This window comes from Haliaeetus albicilla, chromosome 14 (assembly GCF_947461875.1).
Source record: "Haliaeetus albicilla chromosome 14, bHalAlb1.1, whole genome shotgun sequence".
Lineage (NCBI taxonomy): Eukaryota > Metazoa > Chordata > Aves > Accipitriformes > Accipitridae > Haliaeetus > Haliaeetus albicilla.
Window position 1 is genome coordinate 15,184,518 of NC_091496.1, and position 15,560 is coordinate 15,200,077.

Below are 15,560 nucleotides of genomic sequence, written 5' to 3' on the forward strand. Positions count from 1 at the left end.
GTTTGCATTGTCTTTCTGAAGACTGTTTTTGTCCTTTCTAAGAAACATCTCCAAAATGAGAAAAAGACATGCAATGGATAGTTGCAAATCAATAGTTTTAAGAACTAGCTGCTTACATTGTCATTTACACTAAATTACATCTTTTTTTACAAGACATTCCAGTGATGTAATTGGTGAAGTATTTGCAAAGAAAAATTCTACATAAATGTGCAGAATTTCACCACTGATACCTACCCTGATTCATGTAGACTTTTATTCCCAAATGTGCCAGAATTACTTGAGTGTAAACTTTCCTAATTATTACTGACCATTTTAGCCAAAAAATGCAGTTATTCTGCGATTCTGAGTTGAGGGTGGACACCACTCCTTACCTCATTCCCAATCAGACCACAGGCTACCATGGACAGATTTAGGTTAATATAAGCATAGTCTATCTTCTACTGCTAGCAGAAACTCTTATATTAATAAGTTTTATCATGCAATAGCCTAAAGAAGTACCGAATGCTTATAATATAAGCTGTATGAAAGACTACGACATTTCTTACAGCACCTTCAGAATGCAACATTCCACACTGGAGAATTGCTTACCTTGGAAGTACAGAATTTGGTGGTCTAGATTTTGCAGGAGATGTTACTTTAGATTCTTGCCCAGAGTTCACTGAAGATCCTGACAGAGAGTCTTGTGCTGGTGTGGGCTGGCTCTGATAGCTTTCTCTTGCAGATGGTGGATGCTCTTTGTCTTTTGCAACTTCTTTTTCCCTGGATCGAGCTTTGTGTTCAGCTAGAAGGATGTCAAACTGTTTTTTACGGCCTGGAACTGCTCGTCGATGATTAAGTGAATGAGTCTAAAAATAGGGTGGTTAAAAAGCATTTGTGTGTGCATGACATTGCTTATGAGTCCTCTATACTTCCGATACACCACAACTCTAAAAGATACAATCTACTTCAAACAACTTAAGCCACAGTTATGGAAATAAAGCTGTTATTCCACATTATCTTTGATAATTTATGAAGTCATTCTTAAGAAATGCCAACATCAAGGCTAAAATTACTTTTTGCAACAATTTTCTTATAATATCCTATTGACTTACCTTTTCCAAGACAGAAAATATAATTCTAATAATTTTAAAATATTAAGAAGTAACATCATTGTAGCTCTTAACTTACAATGAAAAATTGATTTCATTGGATTGAAAAATGTGAATACATTTTAAAGCAAATTTAACTGATCATCTCTACTGACAGGTAGCACATACACATACAATGCTCGTTATAAATGTCTTACATTGCTGCTACTTTTTGACATGAGACTTACTGCTATCACAAGGGCAGCGTCCAAGTAATTTATTATACAAAAATCATCTTAATTTTTTTACTAAGAAATGACGATACTTCAACATTGTTGCACACATGAACCAAAAAAGGAGCATTTAAAGTAACACTTGTGCTTCTAAATGAAACGTTAATGCTTTTTGCATAACAAAATGGCAAGGAAAAAAAAAATCTTTTTAGAAATATCAGTGGAATAATGCAGATGCTCTGATTCAAAGAAACAGAATTACTCAAAAGAATTACCTGAAGACAGCGTCTGAATACCATACCCATTGTCTGTAAGACAGGAGCAGGTATGACCTCTCAAACTACTGTGGTAGGATTTAAACTATAACAAAGCATCTGATATTTTATCTTCTAAGAAAAATACCTTGCAGGTGAGCGATCTTGTGCAAGGTTTCTTTGTTTCAGGATCCAGTACTCCACAGTGTTTATTTGGGTCAAATTCTCTTTCTGTTTGATGGGGGAGGGGATAGGTAGAAAAAGGAGAAAAAATAGATTATTACAGAAATTTTAACCAGAGTAGCTATAATTTTTGCTTGATAGAACTTAATTCGACCAAGCTCAGCCTGAACCACTGATCCCAACCCCAGCACCCCATAATAGTGCCACATGCATCACTTGTACAGTTGTGCATTTTTTTTGTCCTTACACGTTTCAAACTATTTAGAGCAGGATTTCAGTCACAGACTTCATAGAAATAAGTCTGCTTACAGAGCTGCACTCAGCCAAGTGGCCCAAACACAGGACCAAGCCAGATACCCACGAGTTCAATTCCCTCACTTACGTTGGCTGCCTCTGAGGCCGTGAAATTCAGCATTTGCAAATCTAGCTTCTGAGTTTGGCTAAGACACATATAGACTAAATATTACGAGTGCTTTGAACACCATTTCTTTGACATACTCGGAAACTCTGAAAAACAACTTGTGGTGTCTCAAAAGTAAATACAAGATTACTAGTGGCATTTTAAAAACAAAATTCATCTAAATCTGTCCCCTAAATCTGTGTAAAAATAATGTGCATGTTCGTTCTTATTTGCCTAAGTGAAGGGAGGCATGGAGTTTAAAGTTTGCAGAGATTACTAAAAAAAGGCATTTACATGAGTTGTACTAATGATTAACATTAAAAGTGCATTAATATTTAATAGGCTGTATTTGCATATTTCACTTTCATTAATATTTTAGTATTTATGTACCACAGATAGCATCACCTCCTTTAGGTTACATAAATATAATTTCAGGGTTTGCACTACAGAGCTGTATCAAAACTATGGACATACGCTTTTTAGTTTATGCCACCAAAAAAATCTACCATTATCTTTATGTACCTTGACATTGTATGTTTTAATTGGCAGACTGGTTTGCTTTTGTTTGATAGTGGAATATAAACTATTTGCCAAAGTCTATTTTAACTATATAGTGGTGTTACATTCACATATAATAAACATCCTGTACTCAAATACAACATTTAATCTGAGGATCTAAAAATTCTTTATAAACAAACAAATCAGGGCTAAGATGAAGACAGCAGTTCACAGCTATATTACAATGTTATGACAGCATCACAGCAAGAACAGCTTTATGTTCTTCTATGGAAGAAGAAACGTGATGCCAAGTAGCCTACATCAGACAAGAACTGTCATCCAGATATCACAATTATTAGCAGTTTTATGTATTCTGCTATATGGACTTAAAAATGATAAAGGAAACATTAAATGGTTATGTTATTGACCTATTAGCAGAGACATACCAAAAAATGAGCTTGGAAAAAACAGCTGGCACTTATTTTATTGACATCTACAAAGGGACTGAAATCCGTCACAAGTAGTTATAGTTTCTGTGGCCTTTACAGCACAACAGAAACAGAAAAGTAGCTGTGTATGACTAAATATAATAAACATTTTTTTCTACTTAATGGATCAAAACACATGTTCATGAACTAAAGGAGTTAATTACTCCTGGTTTTTGAGTGTATGATGTTCCTATCATAGTTTTCTGAATCACCCATCTAAAAACCTTCAATGCAAATTAAAAACCAAACTAAATAGACTATATGGATTTATAAATATGCCTTCAAATGAAAAATCCCGAGGGTAATTACAAGGCTGTGGAGCATGTTCTGAAAGTCACCAAGCGAGGACTGTTTTAGACCAACAGGGAAACATACTTCAAAAATCAAAAGTGCTTCCTTCGGAAGCATCCAGATTGCTACTAGTCAGTAAGAGCGTCCCAACCAAGCAAGACTTCCAGGACTGAAAATAGCAAAGCCAGTTATTAGGAAAACATATAGAGGTAGAATCAACATGGAGAATTATAGTCAGAAAAAGTGGAAGCCTCTGCCATCTACCAAAGAACAAAATAACACGTTTAGTATTTTCTGTTTCTCAAGGAAAGCAAGCAGGGAACCACTTCTCCTGGCTGAAGCATGCGTGGCTGTTCCAGAGAAATCATGAACATCTAATTGCCAGCTACAGATGTGCCTGGTTTGGGCAACACATTAAATGAAGATATCACCTTCTTATCAATAATGACATGCAGCTTCTGACTACCTCTGTATTAGGAAATGTGTAGCATGAGAATCCCTGGACTCCTGCGCACAGGCACAGCTTCAGAAAGCTGTTTCTCCAGAATGGATTCCACTTCTTCACGTTCGGTGGACGAAGTAAAGAGCATTCATTTTAACCTCACCGAAAGAAGAGGAAAGGCCAAGACTGAATTGTCTCAAACTCCTGTTTGCAACACAAGAGAGATTCTTGGTGTAACCGGGCATCTGCATTCTTTAACTTGACCCCAAAGAGAACAAGAACTAAGGAAGATTTAGGAAAAAAAGTTGGTTTTTTTTTCAGTTTGCTACTAGGGAACACTGATCCACTTATGCTGGGCAGCTACAGACTGTCTTTTGTGGTTCCACAAGCTGCTTCCTCTCTCTCACCAATGACAGCGCTCCTGAAAAGAGGGCAGGTTCATTCATCACCCAAACAACCACGAGCTCTCAGCAAAGAAAAAACTTCAGCTACAGTCAGGGAAATGGTGTGAGAGAGTGGAGGTTGCTAAAAAGGAAAGGACATGTATGTAAACTGGCCAGACCTATTAAGGAGCTTCAAAAATTAACAGCTGTACAGTTCCACAGCAGTGGACTGAGGGAAACCTAAATCCCCTAGCCACCATCTCATTCTTTTAATGTGAAATGAATGAAATTTATGGGATATCTAAAATAATCATCTCATTGACCTTCCAAGATCTTTTTCTCAGCCTTTGCACAGTCCTGTATAGTAATGGAGAGGAATCCATCATAGTGACACACAATCTACAGGCAATTCATCTACAGTGCTCTCAGGACTTCTCCTATTTGCATCTTCGCTAAATTACTGTGTTGCTGCATCAATACATGAAGCAGTAGAAGCAAGACTGAACAGATTCTAAATCTGATAATGACAGAGAAGCTTTAAAAAAAAGTATCAATTCTTGTGGATTTGTTAGCCATATAAAAATAAACTAATGCCTATTGCAGTACTCAAACAGTCCTGTGCAGAAATTTCCACCAGTGAAACATTCCCTAGCCTAGAAGACACTGGAAGTGACAGCTTAGAGACAGAATAGTGATGGAGTCACCTCCACAGAAAAAGCAAGCAAGTCGATGGAAGGCCCTACAGAAATGATTCTCCTTTATGAACATGTTTCAGCAAGCACTTGTACAAAAAAGGTACGAGTATCAGCTACAGCCCTGTGGTGGTATGTGGTGACACGAGGAAAACAAGTATCTCAGAAAGTATCAGTTTCAATTGCCCAAGTAGGAATTCAGAATTGATTAGCTAAATTAAGCATCTAAACCATTGAAGGAAATAATAGGTTAAAAAACCCCAATATTTTAAATTAACTGCTAAATACAGAGAGCTTTTATTAGAATAACAAATTGGATCTTAGCACGTGAAATGTAAGGTTTAAAAGCCTAATCAGCTACTTTCTCGTAATATTTTTTCATTTTGTGGAAGGCTATAAATGAACAATGGTTCTGTTTTCTTATATGCCACCTTTAACTAGTTAAGAAAGCAATCAGTGTACTGAATCCTTTAAGGCAATGGCGTTGTTCCATACCCCACACAGCCCTAGCACACACCTCGCACTGGTCTGGAATCAAGCCAAGGTAGCAGTACCATAGGCTAACTGCCAAATTTGAGAAAATGAAAAAAAAAAACCCCCAACCTGATATTCAGTCAAAAAATGGGGCACACTCTTTAACTGGAAATGAAAGCATTTATCTTGTACAACTTATACTTGGTTCATAACTAGTGCACATTTAGAAATCATGTGAACTATCTTTCTGCTAAACGGATGATCTAATGAGGATCATGCTGCCATTAGCAAAATTAGCCTTTCAGTACACACAAGAAGTTCCTGCCCAAATCACAAAGTACTGCCAGCTGATGAATAGACCCTGCACAGCTTCTGAAGCCATAAACTTGACTCAGTTACTTTTGCTTACAAAAAAAAAAAAAAAAAAAAAAAAAAAAAAAAAAAAAAAAAAATCCCTCAAAACACTCTGTTTCCTTTCATTCAGAACAAAAACACGTTTTCAGCTTTAGGGGGCAAATTCTCTACTTGCTGCCCAACAGCTGGCATGGGTCACTTCTGGGGAACTCCATGGAAAATAATTCCTCCTCCCAATGGATGGCAACCTTTCTAATGAAGCCTCTGCCCTTGCACGATGGGGTGTTCTGTGCTTCGGTGGCAGATTTGCAAGGGGACCTACACCCTCAACACTGTCCTGCCTAAGGCCATCCAGGGCACTTCCACATTTAATGTCGCTCCCTCGACCCCACCATCTTGTGTTCCCGAGAAAGATCAACATCCCCACACTACAAACTTCTTCACTCATATGTGAATTGCAGGGGGAGAGGGGTAGAAGGGAATTGTGACTTTTAAGATTTCCCCAGCATTTCCTGTACCTTCTTAGAATTTTCTAGTGTTTAAAACCAAGAAAGAAGATTCTTTAAAAAAATCGTGACTTGGTGGATAATCCAATGTCTTAAACCTCAACTGTTCCAACTTGATCATGACTATACAAAGTCACCCAACCAAGGCACATTTTCTTTTGTTGTGAACAGACCCCAATTACATAATGGATTGAAGAAGCCACCTGCCTTTCTGTTTTAATGAATTTACTTGCTTAAAAATTTATATTTGGCCTATGACCAGTTGAGAAACGCATTAAACACTAATTTCAAGCTAAACAGAATGTGTACTTTGAAAATATTTTACACATGCTAGGAGTGTGAAAGCTTTCTTTTTCATATATGCAAACTGGCATCTTGCAGTAAAAAAATTAAACCAAAACCAGGCTACAGCATTTTATTAGTACATTATTTCTGAGCTATAGAAATATTAATGAAGAAAGGCGGACTACCTCAAAAGATGCACTACAACATCACTCACCTGAAAGTCTTTTGTAAGGCTTGTTACTGCTTTTAGTGCCATTTTGGTGTTTCTTGTCTATTGATGGAGCTACAATTCCTTTGCCGTTCAGAATCTTCTCTGGTGATGGTGGCACTGACTTGGATGTCAAACCAGATTTAACCAAAGTTGGAGCAGGTATGCTGGATGAAGAGGCTGAGGAGGAGGTGATGGTGGTAGTGGTTGCAGAATTCATTTTAACGTTGGCACCATCTGCCTTCACTAGGTTAGGAATTTTCTCTAGACTGACTACTGGAACAGGAACGCTGCAAAACCAAAGAAAAATCTTCAAGTTGTATTTTCTGTACCAAAGATTTACAGTCACTTAATCACCTTCCACAGATACAAAAATTTCGATGCAAGTGACACAGTATCTTCAGACCAGACTAAAATGAAATACTTAGTACCATTATTGACTATTTTTGTTCAATCAAATGTTTACAAAACCAGGCATCTGTAAAGCCTGGCAATGTAGAGGATTATGAAAATGAACCTTTGCATTTTTTTTTTTAAGATCCAGTCCTCTACTATTCATAAACAAAGTCAGTCTTTGGTACTAAGTAAAACACACCGCCTTACATATGCCTCATGCCTTTAACACAAGCACATATCAGATATGTGTATGCTGTACTAAACTCCCCATGATAACAAAGTAGTTTACTAACAATATTAATGTTTTTAAACAAACACAAAAATAATTCATTTGCCTAGATGTATCCGAGTGGCATACAGGTTCTGGAAACAAGGAGAAAAGAGATTTCAAGCATAGAGATATTAATAGCAGTCCCTTTAAAAGTATTAAAATCCTTGACGAATTGAGCGTTACTAAAATGTATTTTTAATAAAATCTTATGAACTTAAAAATAAAAATTCCCAATATAATTATTAGCTTAGATGGCCCTTTTCAGACTAAAGTTTGCAATAACTAACTTCTCCTAACTTAACTACCACCACAGCGTATTTGTAACACTAGCAAATGTTACCTTCTCAATTTGGCAGCAAAAAAGATACAGACAAGTGATTTTCAATTCCAACATTGTTTTAACATTTCTGGCTCCTGTGTGCATGAGGAAATATCCAACAACATGAGCTGCTTTGGTAAAAAGCAACCCAACAACTCCAAAATTGGATGTCTTGTGACTACCAATTGGTATATAATATATAAATTATACATCCCTCCTTACTGCAACAAATGCAGAGAAAAAAATATTAATTTAAAAAACTAAAATTCTCAGAGCTTTAGGCCCAGGTTTCACTGGAGGCTGCAAATGAAAACATCTCACTTACTCTGTTCTTCCCATACAGTGCCTGAAGAGTTGCTTTTGCCAAATAGTTCACTATCTGCCTTGTAAGCAAATTCACACACAGATCATGCAAAAATGACAATTTTCAGACTATTATTCCACATTGAGCAAACAACAGAAACACAAGTTTTCTTAAATACAAATGCAATGATGATGTTTAAAAGGTAAACCAAATTCCTAATCTAGAAGCATGAGAGTCTCCTTAACAGTATTACTATCTTTTCCTTTCTGAATTGCACAGAACTAAGCTAGCCTCTGTAATTTTAATCCCCAGCATAAAGGTGACAGTTGAGAAGGCTGTCCCACACAGGGACTTCTTAAAAACTTCTTAAAACACAGAGATTCTTTAATCTATTATTATCTTAACGGTTAAACTTGATGTACACGCTTAAAGGTAAAATGAAATGTATTTATAGAGTTGAAAATTACCCCTTAGCAAACCGTACTCAAAGAACAATCTGTTTCTTGCACATCACTGCAGTAGTTCTGCATGGTAGTGCAGAACTTCTACAAGTGCATTAGTCATGTGACTCTTGTTAAACACACAACCGCTGTTAAATCAGTATATATTCTGAAGTACTCTGGCATATTGCAATTCAGGTAAGAAGAGTTTCTTGCCAGAGACCACACTGTTGTCAGTATCCCAAGACAGGCAACATTTGCCTGTCTGCACATTGCTGTACGGTTTGGGGCTTCCCCCCATTCAGAAGTCTCACATAATTTCAGTCTTCTGTGTCTGAAAAATGGCACCTTCGCTGCATTCTTCCTACAGAAGGAATGGTTACTAGGTGTGGAGTTTCTACAATCAGAAAAAGATGACTTTGAGATGATGTTGTCCATGGGACATCCTTCAGAAACACCGGAAGGAGGGTCCAAAATAACTCAAGTCTTGACCTTCCTGGGCTACTTACTACAAAACCTCTGTTTCTCCGTAGCTGTTGAAGATGTTAAGCAGAAACTACAGCTTGTGTGGCTGGAGTGGACTCTTCCATACTGCAAAGTTGTTAATCTTTGTTCTAAGGGTATTTTAACATAGAAAAAATGTAGGAACCGTGATATAAACAATATGCATATAAAACTAAAAAGGAGATTTAGACACCAAGACATATTCTGCAGCTGGAATTAAACTATATGAGACTTCCATACCCTGTGGTACCACAAATACAGCAGTCAGCTAGTCAGAATACAGATCCAACTGCAATAAATGTAGAGTGCTGGCCAGTAACTACGCAAACAAATGTAACTTATTCACAAAACCAGAACTGCATTAAGTAATTCAATGAAGGCAAACATGGAGCTATGAAAGAGAGGATTTGAGCATCTACTTTTTTTAAACTGCTCTGAATTCATTAAGTTAAATGACAGACAAAAATTACAGTATCTCAGAGTAGGAATTAATTTTTTTTTGCTTTTAAGCAGATGGCAATTACATTTTCTGAAAAGAGAAGAATTTTTTTACTCTAGATCACGTAGTTTTACTAGATAAAAACTATGTAAAAACATATGAACAAATCTTCATGCCCAGTTTCTAAGATCTATATTAATTCAAAGTACTGATACACAGTGAGAGGGTCAAGTGTATTATCTGGTCTAGTAGTAAAATGCTGATAAAAAAATATGAAAAAAAGTTTTTCTGCTTTGCAGTGCTCAGAACCTCAAATCCTAGGGCACATACGGATGGATCACTGTGATCATATGGATGAAAAAAGCCCAGGGGAAGGAACATTTTCACTTAGTTTTGTTACAGATCAACAAGTCAACCTTCATTATGCATTTCATTGCATTGCAGAAGAAAAAAGAACACTCCAGTATTTGAAGACAAACGTTCTATGGGACTCCTGGAAGTCTACAGTAAATTATTTGAGATTTTAGAAGCTAGAGATGATAATTACACTTTTTTTTTTTTTTTTTAAAGTAAATGGGTACTGCATTCAACATTAAGGAGCTCTAGTTTCATCTTAGCATAACACATAAAGATGAATCGATAACCAAATGGCAAACTGGAAGCTCCACAGGACCAGTGACCATGGTCAACTACTAAGGATTAAAAAGGTAAATAAATCACAAATGTTTATATTTATATTTGATGTTTAAAGAAAGTTCTTTTCCCAAACTGACTTTTTTGAGTGAAAATTGAGGATTTCTTTAAAAAGTTTGTTAGAAAAATAAAAAATAAGGTTTTAAATCTTATTTACTAGATTTAAAAAATAATTTTTGAATGAAGAGCCTGTTTAGACTTATTAAAGACAACTGCTGAAAGGGACAGTTAGAAAAACACATGCAACAAACATAAAAAACAAGGAAGGGCACACGACAACCAGTAAAAATGAGAAAAATGGGAGTACAGACAATTGCCAAAGATAGGTGAGAAAAATCAGTATTCAGTAAAGACAAGTCTACTTCTTTTTACAAAAGAAATTCTAATAATAATAGCAGCATCTACTTAAAGGACAGTAGAATAGTTATTAGCGATGGAAAAGTGACAGAAATGTTCAGTATTTTTTCTATACTAAGAAGGAAGCATGATAATGGACTCCAATCAGATAAAAATGTTTTTTTGATTCCCTCAGTAAGTGTAAAGTGCCAGCTGAAAAATCATTTCTGTTACATAAGCAAATCTGGATAATGTGGCCATGCGTTCCAAAAAAGTCGGAGCGATATTGGGCCTCAGCATATTAATTTCTAATTGAATCTTGGAATATTTGGCAACTTAGAGAAGCTAGCTGAGTGCTGCTGTTGCATCCACCCTGAAAACCCAAACCAGAGTGTCTTGGAAGAAATAATGAAAAAGCTAATAAAAATAAACTGATAAACAATTAGTTCACATGGTTTTGCTGAACATCAGATCTTGGCAAAGAAATCTGGTTTCATTTTTTGATGAAGTTACCAGTTAAGCTGACAAAGATATTTGTGAAAATGTTCCGACTTTTGAAAGGCATTATAAAACAAAAATAAGAACAGTTTAAAAGCATGTTAAACAACATAAAATTAAGACCTAGTTTTTCAGAGATTTATGATTCAAAAAGGGTGCTTGCTAGGGGGACTTTTTAGCCATCATTACCAAGTCTGACATGACTGAAAACTTCACTGATCTTTAGAAATAAATATCAGATTACTGGTGATTACATTTGCTGATGGAATCAGGATCGAGGGAAACTAAATAATGAAGAGACAAAGTCAGTTATAAAAAGTAGCATGGAGTGTTTGGTAAAGCTCATTAATTCAAAAAGATATTTTAATACAAGCAAATATAAAGTTACACATGAAAAAAACAAGCTATTCAGTCTGCAGTGAAATATGGGGAAACAACATACTGGAAAATAGTGACAAAAATATTTAGTGGTTACAGTGGGTAAGCAATATGAGCTTTTACTGTATTGTTATGCTTATATTAAAAAAGGGATATGGCAAGTAAGATTAAGAAGCAAATTTAGTTTTCACACATCCCTGGTTTATACTGATACTGGAATATGGCTTCCAGTGCTGCTGACCAGTGGTTCAATACCAATGTTGATGAATTAGAAGGGAACCAGAAAAAAGCTACAAAAATAACTGAGGGCTACACAAAGTGCTTGATCATGACAGGCTTCAAAAGCTCATTCTCTCTTTCAGATAAGATAAATTATTTCCTTCTGTTTTCTCATGTTCTTGGTCAGGCAGTTGGACTAGATGATCATCGTAGGTCCCTTCCAACTGAAATTATTCTGTCTTGTTCTATTCTGTTCTAACTACTCATTCAGCAGAACCTGTGACAAACTCCCAATACAAGAGTGAATTTCCCTCCTAAGTATCTTGTGGCAATTTTTTTTAGTTCCAAGCCATTGCTTGTCAACTGTCATTCCCAAGCAAGAAGAATGATTGTAGTATGTAATACTCCTTGTACCTGGAGCTCCTTATTACCTCTGTTTTCCTTTCTTCAGGCTTTTAAAAATTATTTTTCCCAGCTGTTAAGTAATTTTGCTGGGGTTTTTTTTGGTCATTCATAACTATATTCGTTCTAAAATCTCAGCCACTCATTCAACTCTCTTCAAGTTTGTGAAAAAAGAAATTAACAAACATTTAAAACCATAAAACACTGCTCTATTCTACATTGCTGGGGTCGCCTCTACAGTGTAATTAAGTGTTTGTGATTTAGTGCTAGAATATGTGGTCCAAGTTTACTCTGCTGAATTTTGTTTCCAAGTCCATGCTGCATTAGGAATACCCTTAAATCTTGACTAGCTTCAATTTCTCAACCTCAGTATGAGTAATGGTATTTCATTTCCTAACACAAAGAAATAAAGACTAAGAGATGATTAAAAAAAAATCCTTTGGAAAGTGACATTATAAATTTTAAATGATTACCCATAGGTATACCTTTGTGATCCTATTTCTGTTTACAGAAAGAGTGTCAGTTTTCTACATGTTGATAAAACCCACATAATTTTAATCTCATCTTCTTAATTTTCAGAACTTCTGGCAGGCAATGGCTAATCCTCATGGAGAGAGATCAAGGAGACTTGCTGCAGCTGGTCTCTCAGGGCTAGCTTACTTTATCACTTTACCCCAATTCTACACTGCCTCAGGATCACGGATGGGTGGAAATGAACACCCTGTAGCATCACAGCACCAAAATCCTCCATTGCAGCACTCAGAAACTGCGCTGGGGCATGGCAAGCAAAGTGCCATCCTTTGGGCAGGTCAGCAGTGAGGGAGAGAGTTCCTGGCCACAGGAATGCCTTTTATGAAGGGTGTCTAGGCTAGTCTTATTAATTATGATTGCTTGTTCATTATTATTGTTATTACCACCAATCATCTTATTCTTTGCCTTTTTCTCTCTGTTTTCTACCCTTTTGCTATACCTCTTACCATCTCAACTGCAAGCTTCAGAAAATGATGGTTTGCATTTATCTTGTGCACAGCGTAGTGGTGCTCCAGCACTGTTCCAGTCTCTAAGCACTGCTGTATTAATAGCAACGATGTTAGAGAGATACAGGGGAAAAAAAATCAGAGCTCACAGATATTTCTGGATGATGTATTCACAATAACCCTTCATATTCCAACTACAAGAAAGGAAGTATTAAAACAGTGGCTACAAAAATGAAACAGTTCCAGATCTCTTTCATCTGATCATTCTGATCATGCTTTTTAAAGCATTAGGTGAGGGGCAACCGGAGCATCTGCAGCACATCTTACAACAACACAGGATGTGAAGAAGAGAAAGAGCTGCTCAGTCAGTGTTTAAGATGATGACTCAACCAAAACTATAATGACTTAAACAACAGAAGAGTTGGGTCTACATGCAGGCAGGCATGACAACAGACAGATCTACTGGGCCATGCTGTTGCAGAGGCCATTGCTGAAATAGTACTACTAATTGTAACAGCTAAAATTTAAAAGAGATGCTGTATGAAAGAATCAGGTAAGCACAACAAAGGTTATTCCAGGTCTGGGAAGCAATCATTACAAGTGATACAATTCCTGAATTAAGCTAATTTGGTCCGGAAGAACCTATGTCAAGTAAGTATTTGTGGTATGAGACTACAATGTAACAGACAAAAGCACTGAATAACTGGAGGCTTTTGAGGATGATAAACCACAACACACTTGAATACATGATGAATCTTATCTGCATTTTTGAGACAAATGTATTTGTGTCAACTGAGTATTTCTTTCTAAAAGGTTAAGTGAATGAAATTCTATGGCTTGTACAGACAGCTGAATGGAAGAGATAATCTTAAAAAAGAAGAAATTTTATGAATAATTTCTCCTTTAAGAAAATCAGACCTGCTGAATATTTTCTGAAATTCTAAATAAAATTTATAATCCACTAATGGAATATGAGCAAACATTTTCTGTAACAGCTGTCAGTTCTCTATAACCTGTGATGATTATCAGACTGATTTTATTCTTTAATAGGTCATGTAATCTAAGGGACTTAACACTAAATTTTGTAAGACAGTTTCATTGATCTCCACTTTAGACTGTTTGTGATTTGTTATGTGATAATTAAAATATCTAACTACTGTATGCCCTATTTTTCGCCACTGGCAAACAAAACCACAGTATTATCTCCCAGGAAAGCTGCAAGAATCAGGTAATTCACAGGTACCACTACTGACATATTCACTGCCAAAGTATTAACAGAGCAGTACAACAGTTTTAAACAGCTAAATCTACCTTGCTAATCATCAGTAAATGTTTGGGATGTTCCCAATAAAGGGAAAAGGGATTGGTTGAAATGCTCAGTTATTTTGTTCCCTTCCAGCTTTTGCTGACTGACGGAATGCCATCTGTTGCCAGAATGGAAGATATTGTTTATAGATTCAGTTACTATGCTGAAATGTGGATATGTAAGTTGCTGTCTGTAACACTAGGATGAGAAACAGGTTTATAGTCAATAGAGTTAATACTCTAAAGTCCTTTCTGATTTTCTTTAATTAGACTTAAAAAAAAAAAAAATCCTCTCTTGTATAAAATTCCTCTCCAACATTCAGAAGAAAAGGTCACTATTCAGTCAATAATATTTTTTTTTTACATAGTAAATGAGGCTTTTACACCTTAACTAGAATAGCCTCTTTCTCATCTGTGTGTATGTGTGTGTGTAACCTAAAAATCTAGATTTTCTATTTTCAGAATTATATACCATAATTGTCCACAATGCTCACCATGCTTATAGAGATGGTGGGTTCAGATTTATAGAAAGATTAGATATTGATCATTTGTTCCAGTGCAAGATAAATTCTACAGCTAGGCAGAAGCTGCTCTCTTTGAAATCATACCAACTACTGCATGTTTCAGGCAGAAAACACGACCTATTACTTTAAAATAATTTGAGTTTATGCTTTGTCTCATGAGTAAATGGTTTGCATTAGATTATTTACTGCTTTAAGGCAGTTGCATCCAGAAACGCTACCCAAAATCATGACCTTATTATGCTAGGTATTACATATAAAAGGGAAGGATCTTTACACAATAAGTAGATAAAAATTAAGAAAAAGGAAGTCCTACTATCTCAAGTTTACAGACACAGAACTGAGGCCAAGGAGACTAAGTCGTAACAGTAGCCTGTGCAGAACCAGGAACTGAACCCAGATCTCTTGAGTCACCAACCTAGTGACCTAATCACAAAGCATCTTTTCTGTAGATAACTAAAGACAAAACAGTTTCTTATGGGATAAAATAGTGACCCAGTTCTGCTCTCATTTACATTTTTGCAACTCTGTTGCTATCATCACAGTCACGGGAGGATGGGCCTGGCAGTCTCAAAGCCTATATGTGTATATATATATCACAGTACATGATGTAAGACTCCCCCAAAATAGTGATTTTTGCAGCCAGAATTTTCTTCTGTCTTCTTATAAGGCATCAAACATTATCAAAATACACAATGAGCCCCAAGAGCAGCTGCTGTTGAAGATAAATTACTAAAACCAGTAAGTTTTCATGAATCTCAGTTAAGCTAATATTAAGAACTCTTCCAAAATTATCCTAC

At 36.1% G+C, this 15,560-nt stretch overlaps 1 protein-coding gene across 8 annotated transcripts in view; it reads right to left on the reverse strand.

Annotated features, from left to right (window-relative positions):
• Positions 1–15,560, reverse strand: part of ATXN7L1 (ataxin 7 like 1) — a 118,607-nt gene that overhangs the window by 16,708 nt on the left and 86,339 nt on the right. For all 8 annotated transcript variants that reach the window (XM_069801822.1, XM_069801820.1, XM_069801824.1 and 5 more), the window contains 3 exons: positions 6,765–7,048; positions 1,703–1,785; positions 589–845 (listed from right to left, as the gene is read on the reverse strand). In XM_069801822.1, the coding sequence (XP_069657923.1) occupies positions 589–845; positions 1,703–1,785; positions 6,765–7,048 (624 nt within the window). The remainder of the gene's footprint in view (positions 1–588; positions 846–1,702; positions 1,786–6,764; positions 7,049–15,560) is intronic.